At 40.0% G+C, this 16489-nt stretch overlaps 1 protein-coding gene across 7 annotated transcripts in view; it reads right to left on the reverse strand.

Moving 5' to 3' along the window:
• The window catches only part of LOC103889532 (ubiquitin carboxyl-terminal hydrolase 31-like), a 58387-nt gene that overhangs the window by 20006 nt on the left and 21892 nt on the right, over positions 1-16489 (reverse strand). For 3 of the 7 annotated variants that reach the window (XM_054534786.2, XM_063717630.1, XM_063717631.1), the window contains exons 5-7: positions 15922-16037; positions 12800-12944; positions 1137-1317 (exon numbers count right to left, since the gene is read on the reverse strand). In XM_054534786.2, the coding sequence (XP_054390761.1) occupies positions 1137-1317; positions 12800-12944; positions 15922-16037 (442 nt within the window). Of the gene's footprint in view, positions 1-1136; positions 1318-12799; positions 12945-15379; positions 15451-15921; positions 16038-16489 lie in introns of those variants that run through there. The other 4 variants (XM_063717632.1, XM_054534787.2, XM_054534788.2 and 1 more) reach the window with 4 other exon arrangements.

The raw sequence follows: 16489 nt of genomic DNA on the forward strand, positions 1-16489 counted from the left end.
CCAGGACAGAGGCGGGGGTGGCTTAGGGCTGGGGGAGGGAAGGGGACGGGGACGGGGAGGCGGAGGGGAGGGGGAGGGGAGGAGAGGGAAGGGAAGGGAAAGGAGGAGAAGGGGGCTGTTGGGCACCTGGAGGTGGAAGAGGAGGAGGAGGAGGAGGAGAAAGGGGTCTGGGAAAGGATCCGGTTCAAATTAAGTTCTCAAGCGCTGGTGGAAGGTTTAGCTACAGGTCACGGAGAAGGTCAATCAGGGAAGCAACAGGACGTGCAGGGCAAGGGAGCCTGAGGCTTAGGAGCAGTTACATGGAGACCAAGGTTCTGCTTTCCACCAAACCTTCTTCGGTCTGGGCCCTCTCTTAGCAACCCTGGGATTTTATACTCCCTCTCCACCAATCCCTGACACTGGTGGTGGAGCGGTGACGCCTGGGACATAAGACATAAGTTCAATTTGGGACAGAAGACTGAGGGACATGGCACCATCCAAGTAGACATGTTAAGAATTAAAAAAATAAAAATTAAAAAGCTATCAGGAAAGTAGCTGGAAATGGGTCTACAGCCCCAAGAGGAGCCTGAACTGAAAATATACATATGAAATGGGAGTTTAAAAACTAGATTCCTGGACAGATGCAGTGGCTCACGCCTATAATCCCAGCACTTTGGGAGGCCAAGGCGGGCGGATCGTCTGAGGTCAGGAGTTTGAGACCAGCCTGACCAACATGGTGAAACCTCATTTCTACTAAAAATATAAAAAATCTGCTGGGTGTGGTGGCTGGCGCCTATAATCCCAGCTATTCAGAAGGCCAAGGCAAGAGAATCGCTTGAACCTGGGAGGCAGAGGTTGCAGTGAACCGAGATTGCGCAACTACACTCCAGCCTGGGCAACAGAGCGAGACTCCATATCAAAAAACAAACAAACAAACAAACAACAACAACAACAACAAAAAAAACCCAGATTCCTAATTTTACTCTCCCCCAACCAACCCCCCAAATCAGGTCAACTTGTACATGTATTCTTTCTAAATATCAGAATCAAAAATTAACTACGAAAAGTAAGAACTTTTTGCCCATGCTTTTTAAAATGTTTGAAAATACTGAACTTTTACAGTCTAGGTACTTACTGGAAAATAATCTGGTTCTCACCTTTTCCCTTGTTGCCCAGTGCAGGCTCGGTTACACACCAACAGGACAATCTTGTCGCTGCCTGCTCTTGAGGTGGGCGAATCCATTTTCCCTTGCTTTGCTGCAGTTTGTGTAGGAGAAGACAGTCTATGATAATCCAAGCCAAATTTCAAGTGGTTTAGGTTGTTGTTTAAATGAATTCCTGAAATAGAATAAAAACAACTCATTTTATCTCTTCAAAATTATTTTTATTCACTCATTATGAAGAAATTTACCCAACAGAGAAAATTTTTTTTAAAAATGTCATTATGTAAATTAAACTGCAATCAAAAAAAGAAACATCCTACTTAGATTACTCATCTAGCCGTTAGAGAATTTCTTTAGCATCCATTATTATTTCCTTTAAACTAGCCTTACCTATCTTAAAAACTGAAAATTAAAACTGCACTTCAGTGAATGTTAGATAGTTTTAGAAGGGCATGTGTGCTAAGATGATTCACCAAGAAAATTTAGTGAGGTCATGCAACCAGTAATCAAACAAATTTTTAAAAAATAAAGATGAGAATATGTGGAATGTTCTTCAATATTAAATAGCAGTTTCTTCTCCCTGATTAAAGAGCCAGACTTATAAGAAATAAAAGGTAAATTACACACTACACCTACTAGACTCAGAGCCATCAGGAGAATCTTCCAACTTGGAATACAGTCTACTAGACTGGATCAATCCACATTAAAGTTAACAAAAATATGTATTTGACAGGCACAGTACTGATCCTCCCAAATGCTCCAAAGCAGAGCTCCCTGTCAATCAAAGTACCCAGCAACTCAGCACCCAGCACAACCCCAATAAATGCCTGACTACCTGTTCATTCCTTTAATCCTTTGGAAGTACAGCCTAGGGAAATGACACCCCAGCTGGAAAAGAGAAGAAACCCCTCCTACCACCACCATAAATAATAACACCACCAAAAAGAGAATAAAATACAAATGGCTTACACAAAAGTATTTATAGCAGAATGCTGGCAATAACCTCAATACTCAGCAATCTAAGACTCACTGAACCTATTAAGATACCTCAACATTATAACAATTTAAAATGACAAGTACATAGTTAATGCCAATATAAAGTCCAGATGGAGTTTAAAAGAACAACACATAAAAACTAGAAATAAGAAAAAAGCTGAATCTTTTTCAAGCCACTAGAGGGAAGAAAACTTTTTAAGCTTAAACACCATAAAGAAATCACAAAAGGAACAGGAGTAGATCTTACTTCCTAACCATTTTAAACTCTGGTATGAGAAAATAAAAATAATAGATATCTGAAGTTGAGACAATAAACTCGTTTCCCAGGTTCTTGGCAGAGGTAAGGGTGGGAAGACCTGTTCTCCTAGAATTGATGTGGACTCCTGACGAGATGAGGGGATGCCACATTGTCAACTGCACAGAAATCAAGCTCTGTGTTCAAACTGTGGACGCATTTACTGCCAGCTGTGTGAGCTGGGAGTGGTTACTTCATCTCCAAGTCTCAGCTTCCTCACTGGTAATGTGGGGAAAGCAGTAGCCTCATTATGTATTGAACAAAACATCTGTTAAGGCCTTAGGATAGAGGCTAATGCACACTCAATAAGGCAGTCTCTGGCTAGAATACAATAACCTTTGGATTCACCAAATTCACTTATAAATAGAAGCTTAGTGTTAACCCTAAGCAACTGGGGTGGGAACAGGATTTTGAGAAACTTTCAGTTGAACAAACATTACCTGGGCTCTTGCTGCATATTAAGAACTATACTGCACTGCTGGGTATAGCAAGATAAAGCAAAATGTGGCCCCAGCTCCAGAGGACTTCACAGTGTGGTGGGAAGGACAGAGAAGAAAACAAATCATTTCCACATAACACACTGGTGTGAGAGATTAACAGAAGAGCAGGAGTTCAACAGCCAGCCTGCAGGTAAAGGGAGTGAGGAAAGGCCCTCTGGACAAGATAATTTAGGTGTTTTTTACTGTAATGCAATAAAATTAGAAACAATCCAAACAAAAACACATACGGGGAAATGTAACAACTGGAAAAGAAAGACAAACAAGCACCTGGGTCAAAGAAGAAGAAGTGAAATAATAGACTATCTAGAAAATATTGTAAATATGAGTAGACCAGACAAAACTGAATTGTAAGCTGGCATTGGAGAAAGCTGGCCAACCCAATATACAAGATCACCAAAAGAATCAGAAACTGGAGGCGCCAGAGGCCTCTGGAAGTAGAGGGTGAAGTAAAAGAGGAATTAAAATAAGGACTTTCAACAAGAGCACCAAGACCATTCAACGAGGACAGTACAATCTCTTCATCAAATGGTGCTGGGACAAGTAAATATTTACTTGTCCCAGAATGGAGTTTGGTCCCTACCTCATACAATTTATAAAAATTAACTTAAAATGTATCAACAACCTAAATGTAAGAGCTAAAACTACAAAACTCAGAAGAAAACACAAGAGTAAATCTTTATGACCTTGGATGTGGTGACGGATTCTTAGATATGACAACAAAATTATCAGCAACAAAAGAAAAAACAGACTTCATCAAAATGAAGAACTTTTGTACATCAAAGAACACTATCCAGAAAGAGAAAAAACCCAGAGAATGGAATAAAATACTTGCAAGTCATATATCCCGTAACGGTCTAGTATTATACATCCTTACAAAGAATTCTTACAACTCAACAAAAAGATAATGCAATTTAAAATGGGAAAAAGACTTGAATAGACGTTTCTCCAAAGAGAATATGTAAATGGCCAAACAAGCACATGACAAGATGTTCATCATCACTTACTATAAGAGAAATGCAAGTCAAAACCTCAATGAAGTAACACTTCACATTCACCAGGATGGCTAAAATCAAAAAGATGAAAAATCAATGTTGGCAAAGATGTGGAGAAATTAGAACTCTCATCTATTGCTGGTGGAAACGTAAAATGATCCAGCTCCTGTGGAAAACAATTTGGCAATTCCCCAAGAAGACAACCATAGAATTATGACATGATCCATCAATTCCATTCCTAGGTATACACCCAAAAGAACTGAAAACAGGTATTCAAACAAATACTAGTACACAAATGCTCATAGTAGGACTATTCACAATAGACAAAAGGTAGGAAAAAAACAAATGCCCATCAACAGATTAATGAACAAAATGTGGTACATGCATATGTATGTATGGAATCATGTTCAGCCATTAAAAAGGAATGACGTGGATCCGTTCAAAGATGGACGAACAGGAACAGCTCTGGTCTGCAGCTCCCAGCATGATCGACGCAGAAGACGGGTGATTTCTGCATTTCCAACCGAGATACCTAGTTCATCTCATTGGGACGGTTGGACAGTGGGTGCCACCCACGGAGGGTGAGCTGAAGCAGAGTGGGGCGTCACCTCACCTGGGAAGCTCAAGGGGTCGGGGGATTTACCTTTCCTAGCCAAGGGAAGCTGTGACAGACTGTACCTGGAAAAACAGGACACTTCTGCCCAAAAGACACTTCTGCGCTTTTTCCAAGGTCTCAGCAACCAGCAGACAAGGAGATTCTCTCCTGTGCCTGGCTCGGTGGGTCCCATGCCCACAGAGCCTTGCTCACTGCTAGTGCAGCAGTCTGAGAACGAACTGTGAGGCGGCAGCCTGGCTGGGGGAGGGGCATCCACCATTGCTGAGGCTTGAGTAGGTAAACAGAGCGGCCAGGGAGCTCGAACTGGGCAGAGCCCCCCCGCAGCTCAGCAAGGCCTGCTGCCTCTATAGACTCCTCCTCTGAGGGCAGGGCATAGCTGAACAAAAGGCAGCAGACAGCTTCTGCAGACTTAAGGGTCCTTGTCTGACAGCTCTGAAGACAGCAGTGGTTCTCCCAGCATGGCATTTGAGCTCTGAGAATGGACAGACTGCCTCCTCAAGTGGGTCCCTGACTCCCATGTAGCCTAACTGGGAGACACCTCCCAGTAGGAACCAACAGACACCTCACACAGGCGGGTGCCCGTCTGGGACGAAGCTTCCAGAGGAAGGATCAGGCAGCAATATTTGCTGTTCTGCAGCCTCCACTGGTAATACCCAGGCAAACATGGTCTGGAGTGGACCTCCAGCAAACTCCAACAGACCTGCAGTTGAGGGACCTGATCAGTAGGAGGAAAACTAACAAACAGAAAGGAATAGCACCAACATCAACAAAAAGGACATCTACACCAAAACCCCATCTGTAGGTCACCAACATCAAAGATCAAAGGTAGATAAAACCACAAAGATGGGGAGAAACCAGAGCAGCAAGGCTGAAAATTCTAAAAACCAGAGCGCCTCTTCTCCTCCAAAGGATTGCAGCTCCTCGCCAGCAATGGAACAAAGCTAGATGGAGAATGACTTTGATGAGTTGACAGAAGTAGGCTTCAGAAGGTTGGTTCTCTGAGCTAAAGGAGCATGTTCAAACCCAACGCAAGGAAGCTAAAAACTTGAAAAAAAGGTTAGATGAATGGCTAACTAGAATAAACAATGAAGAGAAGAGCTTAAATGACCTGATGGAGCTGAAAACCATGGCATGAGAACTTTGTGATGCATGCACAAGCTTCAATAGCCAATTCGATCAAGTGAAAGGGTATCAGTGACTGAAGATCAAATTAATGAAATAAAGTGAGAACACAAGGTTAGAGAAAAAGAGTAAAAAGAAATGAACAAAGCTTCCAAGAAATATGGGGCTACGTGAAGAGACCAAATCTATGTTTGATTGCTCTACCTGAAAGTGATGGGAAGAATGGAACCAAGCTGGAAAACACTCTTCAGGACATTATCCAGGAGAACTTCCCCAACCTAGCAAGGCAAGCCAACATTCAAATTCAGGAAATATAGAGAACACCACAAAGATACTCCTCGAGAAGAACAACCCCAAGACACATAACTGTCAGATTCACCAAGGCTGAAATGAAGGAAAAAATATTAAGGGCAGCCAGAGTGAAAGGTCAGGTTACCCACAAAGGGAAGCCCATCAGACTAACAGCAGATCTCTCGGCAGAAACCCTACAAGCCAGAAGACAGTGGGGCCAATATTCAACATTCTTAAAGGAAAGAATTTTCAACCCAAAATTTATATCCAGCCAACCTAAGCTTCATAAGTGAAGGAGAAATAAAATCCTTTACAGACAAGCAAATGCTGAGAGATTTTGTCACCACCAGGCCTGCCTTACAAGAGCTCCTGAAGGAAGCACTAAACATGGAAAGGAACAACCGGTACCAGCCACTGCAAAAACATGCCAAATTGTAAAGACCATCAATGCTAGGAAGAAACTGCATCAATTAACGGGCAGAATAACCAACTAACATCGTAATAACAGGATCAAATTCACACATAACAATATTAACCTTAAATGTAAATGGGCTAAATGCCCCAATTAAAAGACAGACTGGCAAACTGGATAGAGTCAAGACCCATCAGTGTGCGGTATTCAGGAGACCCATCTCATGTGCAGAGACACACGTAGGCTCAAAATAAAGGATGGAGGAAGATCTACCAAGCAAATGAAAAGCAAAAAAAAGCAGGGGTTGCAATCCTAGTCTCTCATAAAACAGACTTTAAACCAACAAAGATCAAAAGAGAAAAAGAAGGCCATTACATAATGGTACAGGGATCAATTCAACAAGAAGAGCTAACTATCCTAAATATATATGCAACCAATACAGGAGCACCCAGACTCATAAACCAAGTCCTTAGAGACCTACAAAGAGACTTAGACTCCCACACAATAATGGGAGACTTTAACATCCCACTGTCAATATTAAACAGATTGACAAGACAGAAGGTTAACAAGGATATCCAGGACTTGAACTCAGCTCTGCACCAAGCAGACCTAATAGACATCTACAGAATTCTCCACCCCAAATCAACAGAATATACATTCTTCTCAGCACCACATCGCACTTATTCTAAAATTGACCACATAAATGGAAGTAAAGCACTCCTCAGCAACTGTAAAAGAACAGAAACCACAACAAACTGTCTCTCAGACCACAGTGCAACTAAATTAGAACTCCGGATTAAGAAACTCACTCAAAACTGTACAACTACATGGAAACTGAAGAACCTGCTCCTGAATGACTACTGGGTAAATAACAAAATGAAGGCAGAAATAAATACGTTCTTTGAAAACAATGAGAACAAAGACAACGTACCAGAATCTCTGGGACACATTTAAAGCAGTGTGTAGAGGGAAATTTATAGCACTAAATGCCCACAAGAGAAAGCAGGAAAGATTTAAAATCAACACCCTAACATCACAATTAAAAGAACTAGAGAAGCAAGAGCAAACACATTCAAAAGCTAGCAGAAGGCAAGAAATAACCAAGATCAAAGCAGAACTGAAAGAGATAGAGACACAAAAAACCCTTCAAAAAAATAAATGAATCTAGGAGCTGGTTTTTTGAAAAAACCAACAAAATTGATAGACCGCTAGCAAGACTAACAAAGAAAAAAAGAGAGAAGAATCAAATAGACACAATAAAAATGATAAAGGGGATATCACCACTGATCCCACAGAAATACAAACTACCATCAGAGAATACTATAAATACCTCTACACAAATAAACTAGAAAATCTAGAAGAAATGGATAAATTCCTGGACACATACACCCTCCCAAGACTAAACCAGGCAGAAGTTGAATCTCTGAATAGACCAATAACAGGCTCTGAAATTGAGGCAATAATTAATAGCCTACCAACCAAAAAGAGTCCAGGACCAGACTGATTCACAGCCACATTCTAGGAGCTGGTACCATTCCTTCTGAAACTATTCCAATCAACAGAAAAAGAGGGAATCCTCCCTAACTCATTTTATGAGGTCAGCATCATCCTGATACCAAAGCCTGGCAGAGACACAACAAATAAAAGAATTTTAGACCAATATCTCTGATGAACATCGATGCAAAAATCCTCAATAAAATACTGGCAAACTGAATCCAGCAGCACATCAAAAAGCTTATCCACTATGATCAAGTTGGCTTCATCTCTGGGATGCAAGGCTGCTTCAACATATGCAAGTCAATAAACGTAATCCATCACATAAACAGAACCAATGACAAAAACCATACGATTATCTCAATAAATGCAGAAAAGGCCTTCAACAAAATTCAACAGCTCTTCATGCTAACAACTCTCAATAAACTAGATATTGATGGAATGTATATCAAAATAATAAGAGCTATTTATGACAAACCCACAGCCAATATCATACTGAATGGGCAAAAACTGGAAGCATTCCCTTTGAAAACTGGCACAAGACAAGGATGCCCTCTCTCACCACTCCTATTAAATATAGTGTTGGAAGTTCTGGCCAGGGCAATCAGGCAAGAGAAAGAAATAAAGGGTCAGGAAAAGACGAAGTCAAATTGTCCCTGTTTGCAGATGACATGATTGTATATCTAGAAAACCCCATCGTCTCAGCCCAAAATCTCCTTAAACTGATAAGCAACTTCAGCAAAGTCTCAGGATACAAAATCAATATGCAAAAATCACAAGCATTCCTATACACCAATAACAGACAGAGAGCCAAATCATGAGTGAACTCCCATTCACAATTGCTTCAAAGAGAATAAAATACCTAGGAATCCAACTTACAAGGGATGCGAAGGACCTCTTCAAGGAGAACTACAAACCACTGCTCAATGAAATAAAAGAGAACACAAACAAATGGAAGAACATTCCATGCTCATGGATAGGAAGAATCAATATCGTGAAAATGGCCATACTGCCCAGGGTAATTTACAGATTCAATGTCATCCCCATCAACCTACCAATGACTTTCTTCACAGAATTGGAAAAAACCACTTTAAAGTTCATATGGAACCAAAAAAGAGCCTGCATTGCCAAGACAGTCCTAAGCAAAAAGAACAAAGCTGGAGGCATCACGCTACCTAACTTCAAACTATACTACAAGGCTACAGTAACCAAAACAGCATGGTACTGGTACCAACACAGAGATACAGACCAATGGAACAGAACAGAGGCCTCAGAAGTAACCACACATCTACAACCATCTGATCTTTGACAAATCTAACAAAAACAAGCAATGGGGAAAGGATTCCCTATTTAATAAATGGTGCTGGGAAAACTGGCTAGCCATATGTAGAAAGCTGAAACTGGATCTCTTCCTTACACCTTATACAAAAATTAATCCAAGGTGGATTAAAGACTTAAATCTTAGACCTAGAACCATAAAAACCCTAGAAGAAAACCTAGGCAATATCTTTAGGGACATAGGCATGAGCAAGGACTTCATGATTAAAACACCAAAAGCAAAGGAAACAAAAGCCAAAATTGACAAATGGGATCTAATTAAACTAAAGAGCTTCTGCACGGCAAAAGAAACTACCATCAGAGTAAACAGGCAACCTACAGAATGGGAGAAAATTTTTGCAATCTACCCATCTGACAAAGGGCTAATATCCAGAATCAACAAAGAACTCAAACAAATTTACAAGAAAAAAACAACCCCATCAAAAAGTGGGCAAAGGATATGAACAGACACTTCTCAAAAGAAGACATTTATGCATCCAACAGACACAGGAAAAAGTGCTCATCATCACTGGTCATCAGAGAAATGCAAATCAAAACCACAATGAGATACCATCGCACGCCAATTAGAATGGCAATCATTAAAAAGTCAGGAAACAACAGATGCTGGAGAGGATGTGGAGAAATAAGAATGCTTTTACACTGTTGGTGGGAGTGTAAATTAGTTCAACCATTGTGGAAGACAGTGTCACAATTCCTCAAGGATCTAGAATTAGAATTACCCTTTGACCCAGCAATCCCATTACTGGGTATATACCCAAAGGATTATATATCATGCTACTAAAAAGACACATGCACATGCACATAAAAAATTAACTCAAAATGGTTCAAAAAACTATAATATAAGAGCTAAAACTATAAAACTCTTAAAAGAAATTATGCGGTAAATCTTTATGACTTTGGATTTGATAAAGTGTCAGATATGACAACAAAAGCACAAGCAAAAAAAAAAAAAAATAGATAAACTGGACTTCAACAAAACTAAGAACTTTTATGTTTCAAAGGACATTATCAGGTAGTTAAAAGACCACCCACAGAATGGGAGAAAATATTTGCAAATCATATATCTGATAAGGGTCTAGTATTCAGCATATGTGAAAATTCCTAAAACTCAACAACAAATAGCAAACAATGCAATTTTAAGATGGGTAAAATATTTGAACAGACATTTTTCCAAATATAATATACAAATGGCCAACAAGCACAAGAAAAGATGCTCAACATGATGTCAGTCACAAACACAAATCAAAACCATAATGAGATACCACTTCATACCCACTACAATGGCTAAAATTAAAGAGTCAGATAATAATCAAGTGTCGGCAAGGACGTAGAGAAACTGGAACCCTCAAACACTGCTGATAAAAATGTAACGTGGTGTGGCCACTTTGGAAAACAGTCTGTAAGTTCCCCCAGATGATTAAACATAGAGTTACCACGCAACCCAGCAGTTCTATTCCCAGGTATGAAGAGAAACGAAAACATAAGTCCACACAAAAACTTGTGTGGAATGTTCACAGGAGCATTATTCATATTAGCCAGAAGGTGGAAACAACCCAAATGTTCATTAACAATGAATAAACAAAATGTGATCTATTCAAACAATAAAATATTATTTGGCCACAAAAAGGAATTAAGTATGATATATGCTACAACATGAATGAATCTTGAAAACATCACACTAAGTAAAGCCAGTCACAAAATACCACGTATTGTATGATTCCATTTATATGGAAGTCTAGACTAGGGAAATCTGTAGAAACAGAAAGAAGAATAGTGGGCTGGGTGTGGTGGCTCATGCCTGTAAGATTACCAGCACTTTGGGAGGCTGAGGCAGGTGGATCACTTGAGGTCAGGAGTTCGAGACCAGCCTGGCCAACATGGTGAAACCCCATCTCTACTAAAAATATAAAAATTAGACAGGTGTGGTGGCATGCGCCTGTGATCCCAGCTACTCGGGAGGCTAAGGCTGCAGTGAGCCAAGATCATGCACTGCACTCCAGCCTGAGCGACACAGCAAGACTCTGTCTCAAAAAGAAAAAGAGAGAGAGAGAAAGTAGAATAGTGACTGCTTAGAGCTTGGCAGGATGGGGAGACTGGAAGGTACCTTGGGGAGACAAAGCAGGAGCTAACGAGAATAGAAGCTGGAGAAGTGAATCCTCAGCACAGCAAATGGTAGGGAACATGGAAAAGCACATGGCATGTCTGAGAAACAGAGTAACCTGAAAGAGAAGACCTGAGGAAGGAGAGGAAATGGGAGTAGAGAGACTGGAAAGAAAGGCAAGGACCAAATCATGGCAGGGGAGGAGGGCGTTATGCTCCTTCCAAGGTGTTTAGATTTGATCTTAGAAAAGGGGAATCACTGGTAAATCAATAGCATGTAACATGATCAGAACTGTGTATTAGAGTAAGTCTGTGGAGAAATAACTAGAAAGGAGAAAGCTCAGTGGTAAAGATAAAAACTTACTGGAAAAGCTCAGTTGGGACTGGCCTGAACTATGTCAGTGGCAGTAGAATAAAGGCGAAAAATGCAGTGTGTGTCAACAGCTCTATGAGAGTTTTGAAGGAGAAGTTATCAAGCTTGGATCCAGTTTGAGTGAAGAAGAGGATAGTAGTGCCATTATTTCTAGAAAAAATGCAGGAGCAACCAATCTAAGAAAGAAATGCTAAGGGTAAGACACCTGTAGGATTTCTAAGTCGAAATTCCAGTAGGGAGGTGGAAGTCAAGGAATGGAACTGGAATCAAAAGAAAAGTTGAGGCTGGGGGGGAATTCAGTTCAAAAAATCAAGGCATGGAAAATCCTGATAAGAGCGGCGGTTCTCACTTTAGCTTGCATCATGATCACCTACCTAAAGGGCTTCTTTACCAGAGTTTCTCCTTTACTAGGTGTGGAGTAGGGACCAAGAATTTGCATTTCTAACCAGTTCCCAGGTAATACTGATGCATTAACAACCACTAGGGTAGAGCAAAAGAAGAGGAGCCCTAGGAGGAACCCTGAAGAATGCTGTGGCCAGGAGCAAAGTCTGAGTTGCTTGGTAACTCTTAAAATCAGAATAACCCCGTAACTCCAGGCACAGTGAGGAGACAAGCTAAGTTCCAAATCACAGCCCAAACCACAGTAAGAGGAACACTACTGTCCAGGGCTTTACTTCATTTTGCTGCCTATCAATGAAGAGTTACATGCAAATTTCTTAAAAGCAGGTACCAAGAAAACATTCTATAGCAAAAATGTCAGAATCTTAAGAGGTGATAGCAAAATTAAAAAGAAAAAAAAAAACAACCTATGGCATAGTATATCCTCCTGAATGTCATGATAAGATGCCAAAAAGGCTACTTAAAGGAGGTCACAGTCAGTCCTGAATCTCAATAAGAGGTTTTCCCAACTAAACTATGGATATATCTTTGCCTAAAACAGTAAGAGCTGCCTTCTTCTAGGAAAATATTACTGTAAGATTTTTACCATTATACCATCATAAAAAAATTATGTGTATTTTACCACAATTAAAAAAAAATGTATATCATTATATAATAGACAACTAAAAGGGTAGACTATAGTTAAACCTGCAAACCCAGGTGGCATTATGGAAACAGGAGCTCATTTACCTCTTTGACTGAGAATTCCTTCAAGCCTAAATATTTTGGGAGTCTCAAAGGCAAAAATACAGTCACTTTCATGGACTGTTTCCAGGTCGTCTGTATCACAAAAGGAACAATGGAACCCATCATAGTACATTTCTGTTAACACAATCTAAAAATAGGAAAAATGTAAACAGTTGGGTAACTGGAAATTCGATACTAATTGATCTCCCAATTCTATGAACTTCTCCAGACCATCAGGACTGGCAGTGGTCTGAGAGAGCTCTGAAACATCTCGCAGAGCCCACTTTATTTGCCTTTAATGAGAGAATCCTGGAAGCACAGTATCCTCTGTAATTATATAACAATATACAGTCACCCCTCCATATCTGTGGGTGCTACATCTGTGGATTCAACCAACTGCAGATCAAAAATATTCAGAAGAAAAAAAAAGGATGATTGAATGTATACTGAACAGTCTTTTTTTCTTGTCATTATTCCCTAAACAATATAGCATAACAACTATTTACATAACATTTACACTGTATTAAGTATTGTAAGTTATCTGGAGATGATTTAAAGTATATTGGAGGTACAACTATTATGTATCCATAAAATAAAAAGTAAAAATAAATAAAGTATACAGGATGATATGCTTAGGTTCTATGCAAATACTGTGCCATGTTATAAAAGGGATTAAAGCACTGTGGATTTTGGTATCCTAGTGCAAGGGTTCCTACAACCAATCCCATGGACACTGAGGGAAACCTGTACCCTGATGCAGAACTCCATGACTCTTAACTCCAGAGTTTCTCTAAGTTTTAATGTAGAAGAGAACCAGGAGATCACAATGTCTAACCTCCATTTCACTGAAAGAAGAGACGCCAAGAGACTTGCCTAAAGTTCTACAACGATTCAGCCTCATGTCGAGGACAGAGTCCACATCTGACTCTGAGGCTTTCTCCCATATCATTTAATTTTCTATTTTTCAAGCCTAAACCATGGATATTTGTATTGAAAAAAAAAATCAACTCAAATGTCCAAAAATACTAACTAATTAAACGTAGTATAGCCTTACTGGAATTATAAAGCTACTAAAAAGAATAAACTATATATATTTGCACTAACATGCAAAAATCTAAATACAAAGCAAGGTAAAAATAATATGTGTAAATGACTCTACTTATATAAAATAATGTATATATGCATGGAAAAAATCTAAATGAATACTATATAACATAGTATTAAAGTTAGTAACCCTTAGCATTAAGATACCTAGTATGAGATACTTCCTCTTTCTGTTATATTTCAAGAAATGGTTATTTTACAATAAAACAGAAAAACAGGACAGGCATGGCGGCTCAAGCCTGTAATCCCAGCACTTTGGGAGGCCAAGACAGAAGGACTGCTGAGGCCAGGAGTTCAAGACCAGCCTGGGCAACATGCCAAAACCTCATCTCTATGAAAAATACAAAAATCAGCTGGGTGTGGTGGCATGCGCCTACAATCCCCACTACTTGGGAAGCTGAGGTGGGAGGACTGCTTGAGCCCACAAGGTTGAGGCTGCAGTGAGCCATGATTGCACCAATGCACTCCAGCCTGGGCAACAGAGTGAGACCCTGTCTCAAACAATCCATACATACATACATACAAACAAACAAACAAAACAGAAAAACAAAAGATGGAGAGGAGAACACGGGAGACATTTAAAGACTTCATTATATGCTCAGCCGTGCTGTCTAGTGAAAAAGCACTGGATTGGGTATGCAGGTTCCAGTTCGGCCTGTCACCAACCAGCCCTGCAAACCTGAACAAGTCCCACGGCTTTTCTGAGCCTCTTTCAAATAAGGGAGTTGGACTGGACCCCTGAGGTCCCCTCTACCAGCACTAACATTCTGTGAATCTACCAGGTAAAAGGGGTTGGTGGTATATTCTACAAATAGTCCAGCAAAAATGTTCCTGGCACATTTTCCTTCTAATGAATTTAATGACCATGTTGTTTTTCTGCCGGTGAACATGCAAGTAAAATTCACTCTCTTCAGCAAACTGAGGTCAACAGCAAACTTGTAATTATTTCACCAATTTAAACCACATGCAAAAGGAGCCAGACAGTGCTGGAAGCTCTAAAGCTGCAACCAGATTTGCCCTGGACACCACCGAAGCCTCGCTCCCTCCCTTTCTGCCTTTCCCTCATCCTGAAGGGAAGAAAGAGCCAACGGGCTTTTCAGAGTAGGAAAGAATATGAACATTTTATCAACATGCCAGTACTTGGCCTGCAAAAATATGAGATATTTGCCATATTAGGGCAACACTGCTGGCTGTGTTTGTTTTACTGTGGTAACTTCCCAAATGAGGCCACATGAGGCCGAAGTACAAAACACCTTTATTAGTCCAGGGATTACACAGTAGCTTCCAGAAGCTACTACCTAGGGAGAGCAATTTAGCTACTGAGTCATCTTTCCTTAATAAATCTTAAATAAGGAATGTTTTTCCAGATAAAATAATAATAGTAAATTGAGTAAAAGCTATCTGCAAAAACATGTCAAGTCCAAACAGGTCAAAAGTATTTTTGGTAAATTTCAACATAACTGCTTATCAAACATTTACCCCAAAAGGGATGCGGCATGGGCACAACTTCCCTTTCTCTTCTCTAAACAAGGTAAGAGACTCTGGTCCAGCTGTAATGAGAAAACAAAACGTATTGAACATCTATTACATACAGAACACGGTACTAGCAAGATATCCACTCTTATCACCACAATGGGAAAGGGTTTTCTAGTGTCACTGCTTAAGTTTTCAAAGCCTCTTTGAGTATCAAACACTGTGAGGATGCTCCAGTGCCCACATACACATCCACAGGAATGATTTAAGAAGGGTTAAGTAATTATACCTTATGAACAAAGCTACAAGAAGGTCTTGGTGTAAAGTCACAGCTTCTTTTAAAATTACATACACCATTAAATGAAACATGAAAAGTTTCCCTATACATTTTAGTCTTTGGGGTCTTGATTTTTTTCCCTCAACTCTAAATGCAACTGGTTTTAAATCTCTATCCAACCATACTTGGCAAAGAACTATAAAAAATCCTAAGAGAACAGAAAGCAATACTTTTGTGGCTCATGTGTAACTGGTCTTAGCAGACTTATTACCTGATCAGTGGGGATCTTTGTTTCCATAGACACTGCTTCCCGAAGTCTGGCAACAGTCCCAGACAGAGGTACGGCCACACCAATCCTCATGCAGTGAGAACATTTGCCTTGATACACTACAGTGACATAGAGAGGCTTGTACAGATCAAAGTCAGATCTTCTCATTAGTCACTTATTTCAACTAAAATACAGAAGATGCAAAATAAACCTGAGATGAAATCAACAAAAAACTAAAGCTAACCCACACTGTTACTCGGAAGCCCAAATGGAAAAATTTCACTTGGCTCTAAGCAGAACTATCAATCATCGAGATCTTTGGAAAAGGCAATCTTCATAAAATGAACATTCTATGAACCAAACAAAAATATATCTACACTTGATTCTGTGCTTTGTATTTTCTTTAGAACAGCATAACTCCTGGAAATGTTGAGAAATTGTTCAAAATAAAGCAACTAAGAAACAGGAAATGTAAAGTAAGGTCTCTAGAGAATCCTGAAGTCACTCAGCAGCCCTCCCCATCCCCCGATACTATGTGTGGATGACAAACCGGGCCAGACTACACAGCCCC

This window comes from Pongo abelii, chromosome 18 (assembly GCF_028885655.2).
Source record: "Pongo abelii isolate AG06213 chromosome 18, NHGRI_mPonAbe1-v2.0_pri, whole genome shotgun sequence".
Taxonomy (NCBI): domain Eukaryota; kingdom Metazoa; phylum Chordata; class Mammalia; order Primates; family Hominidae; genus Pongo; species Pongo abelii.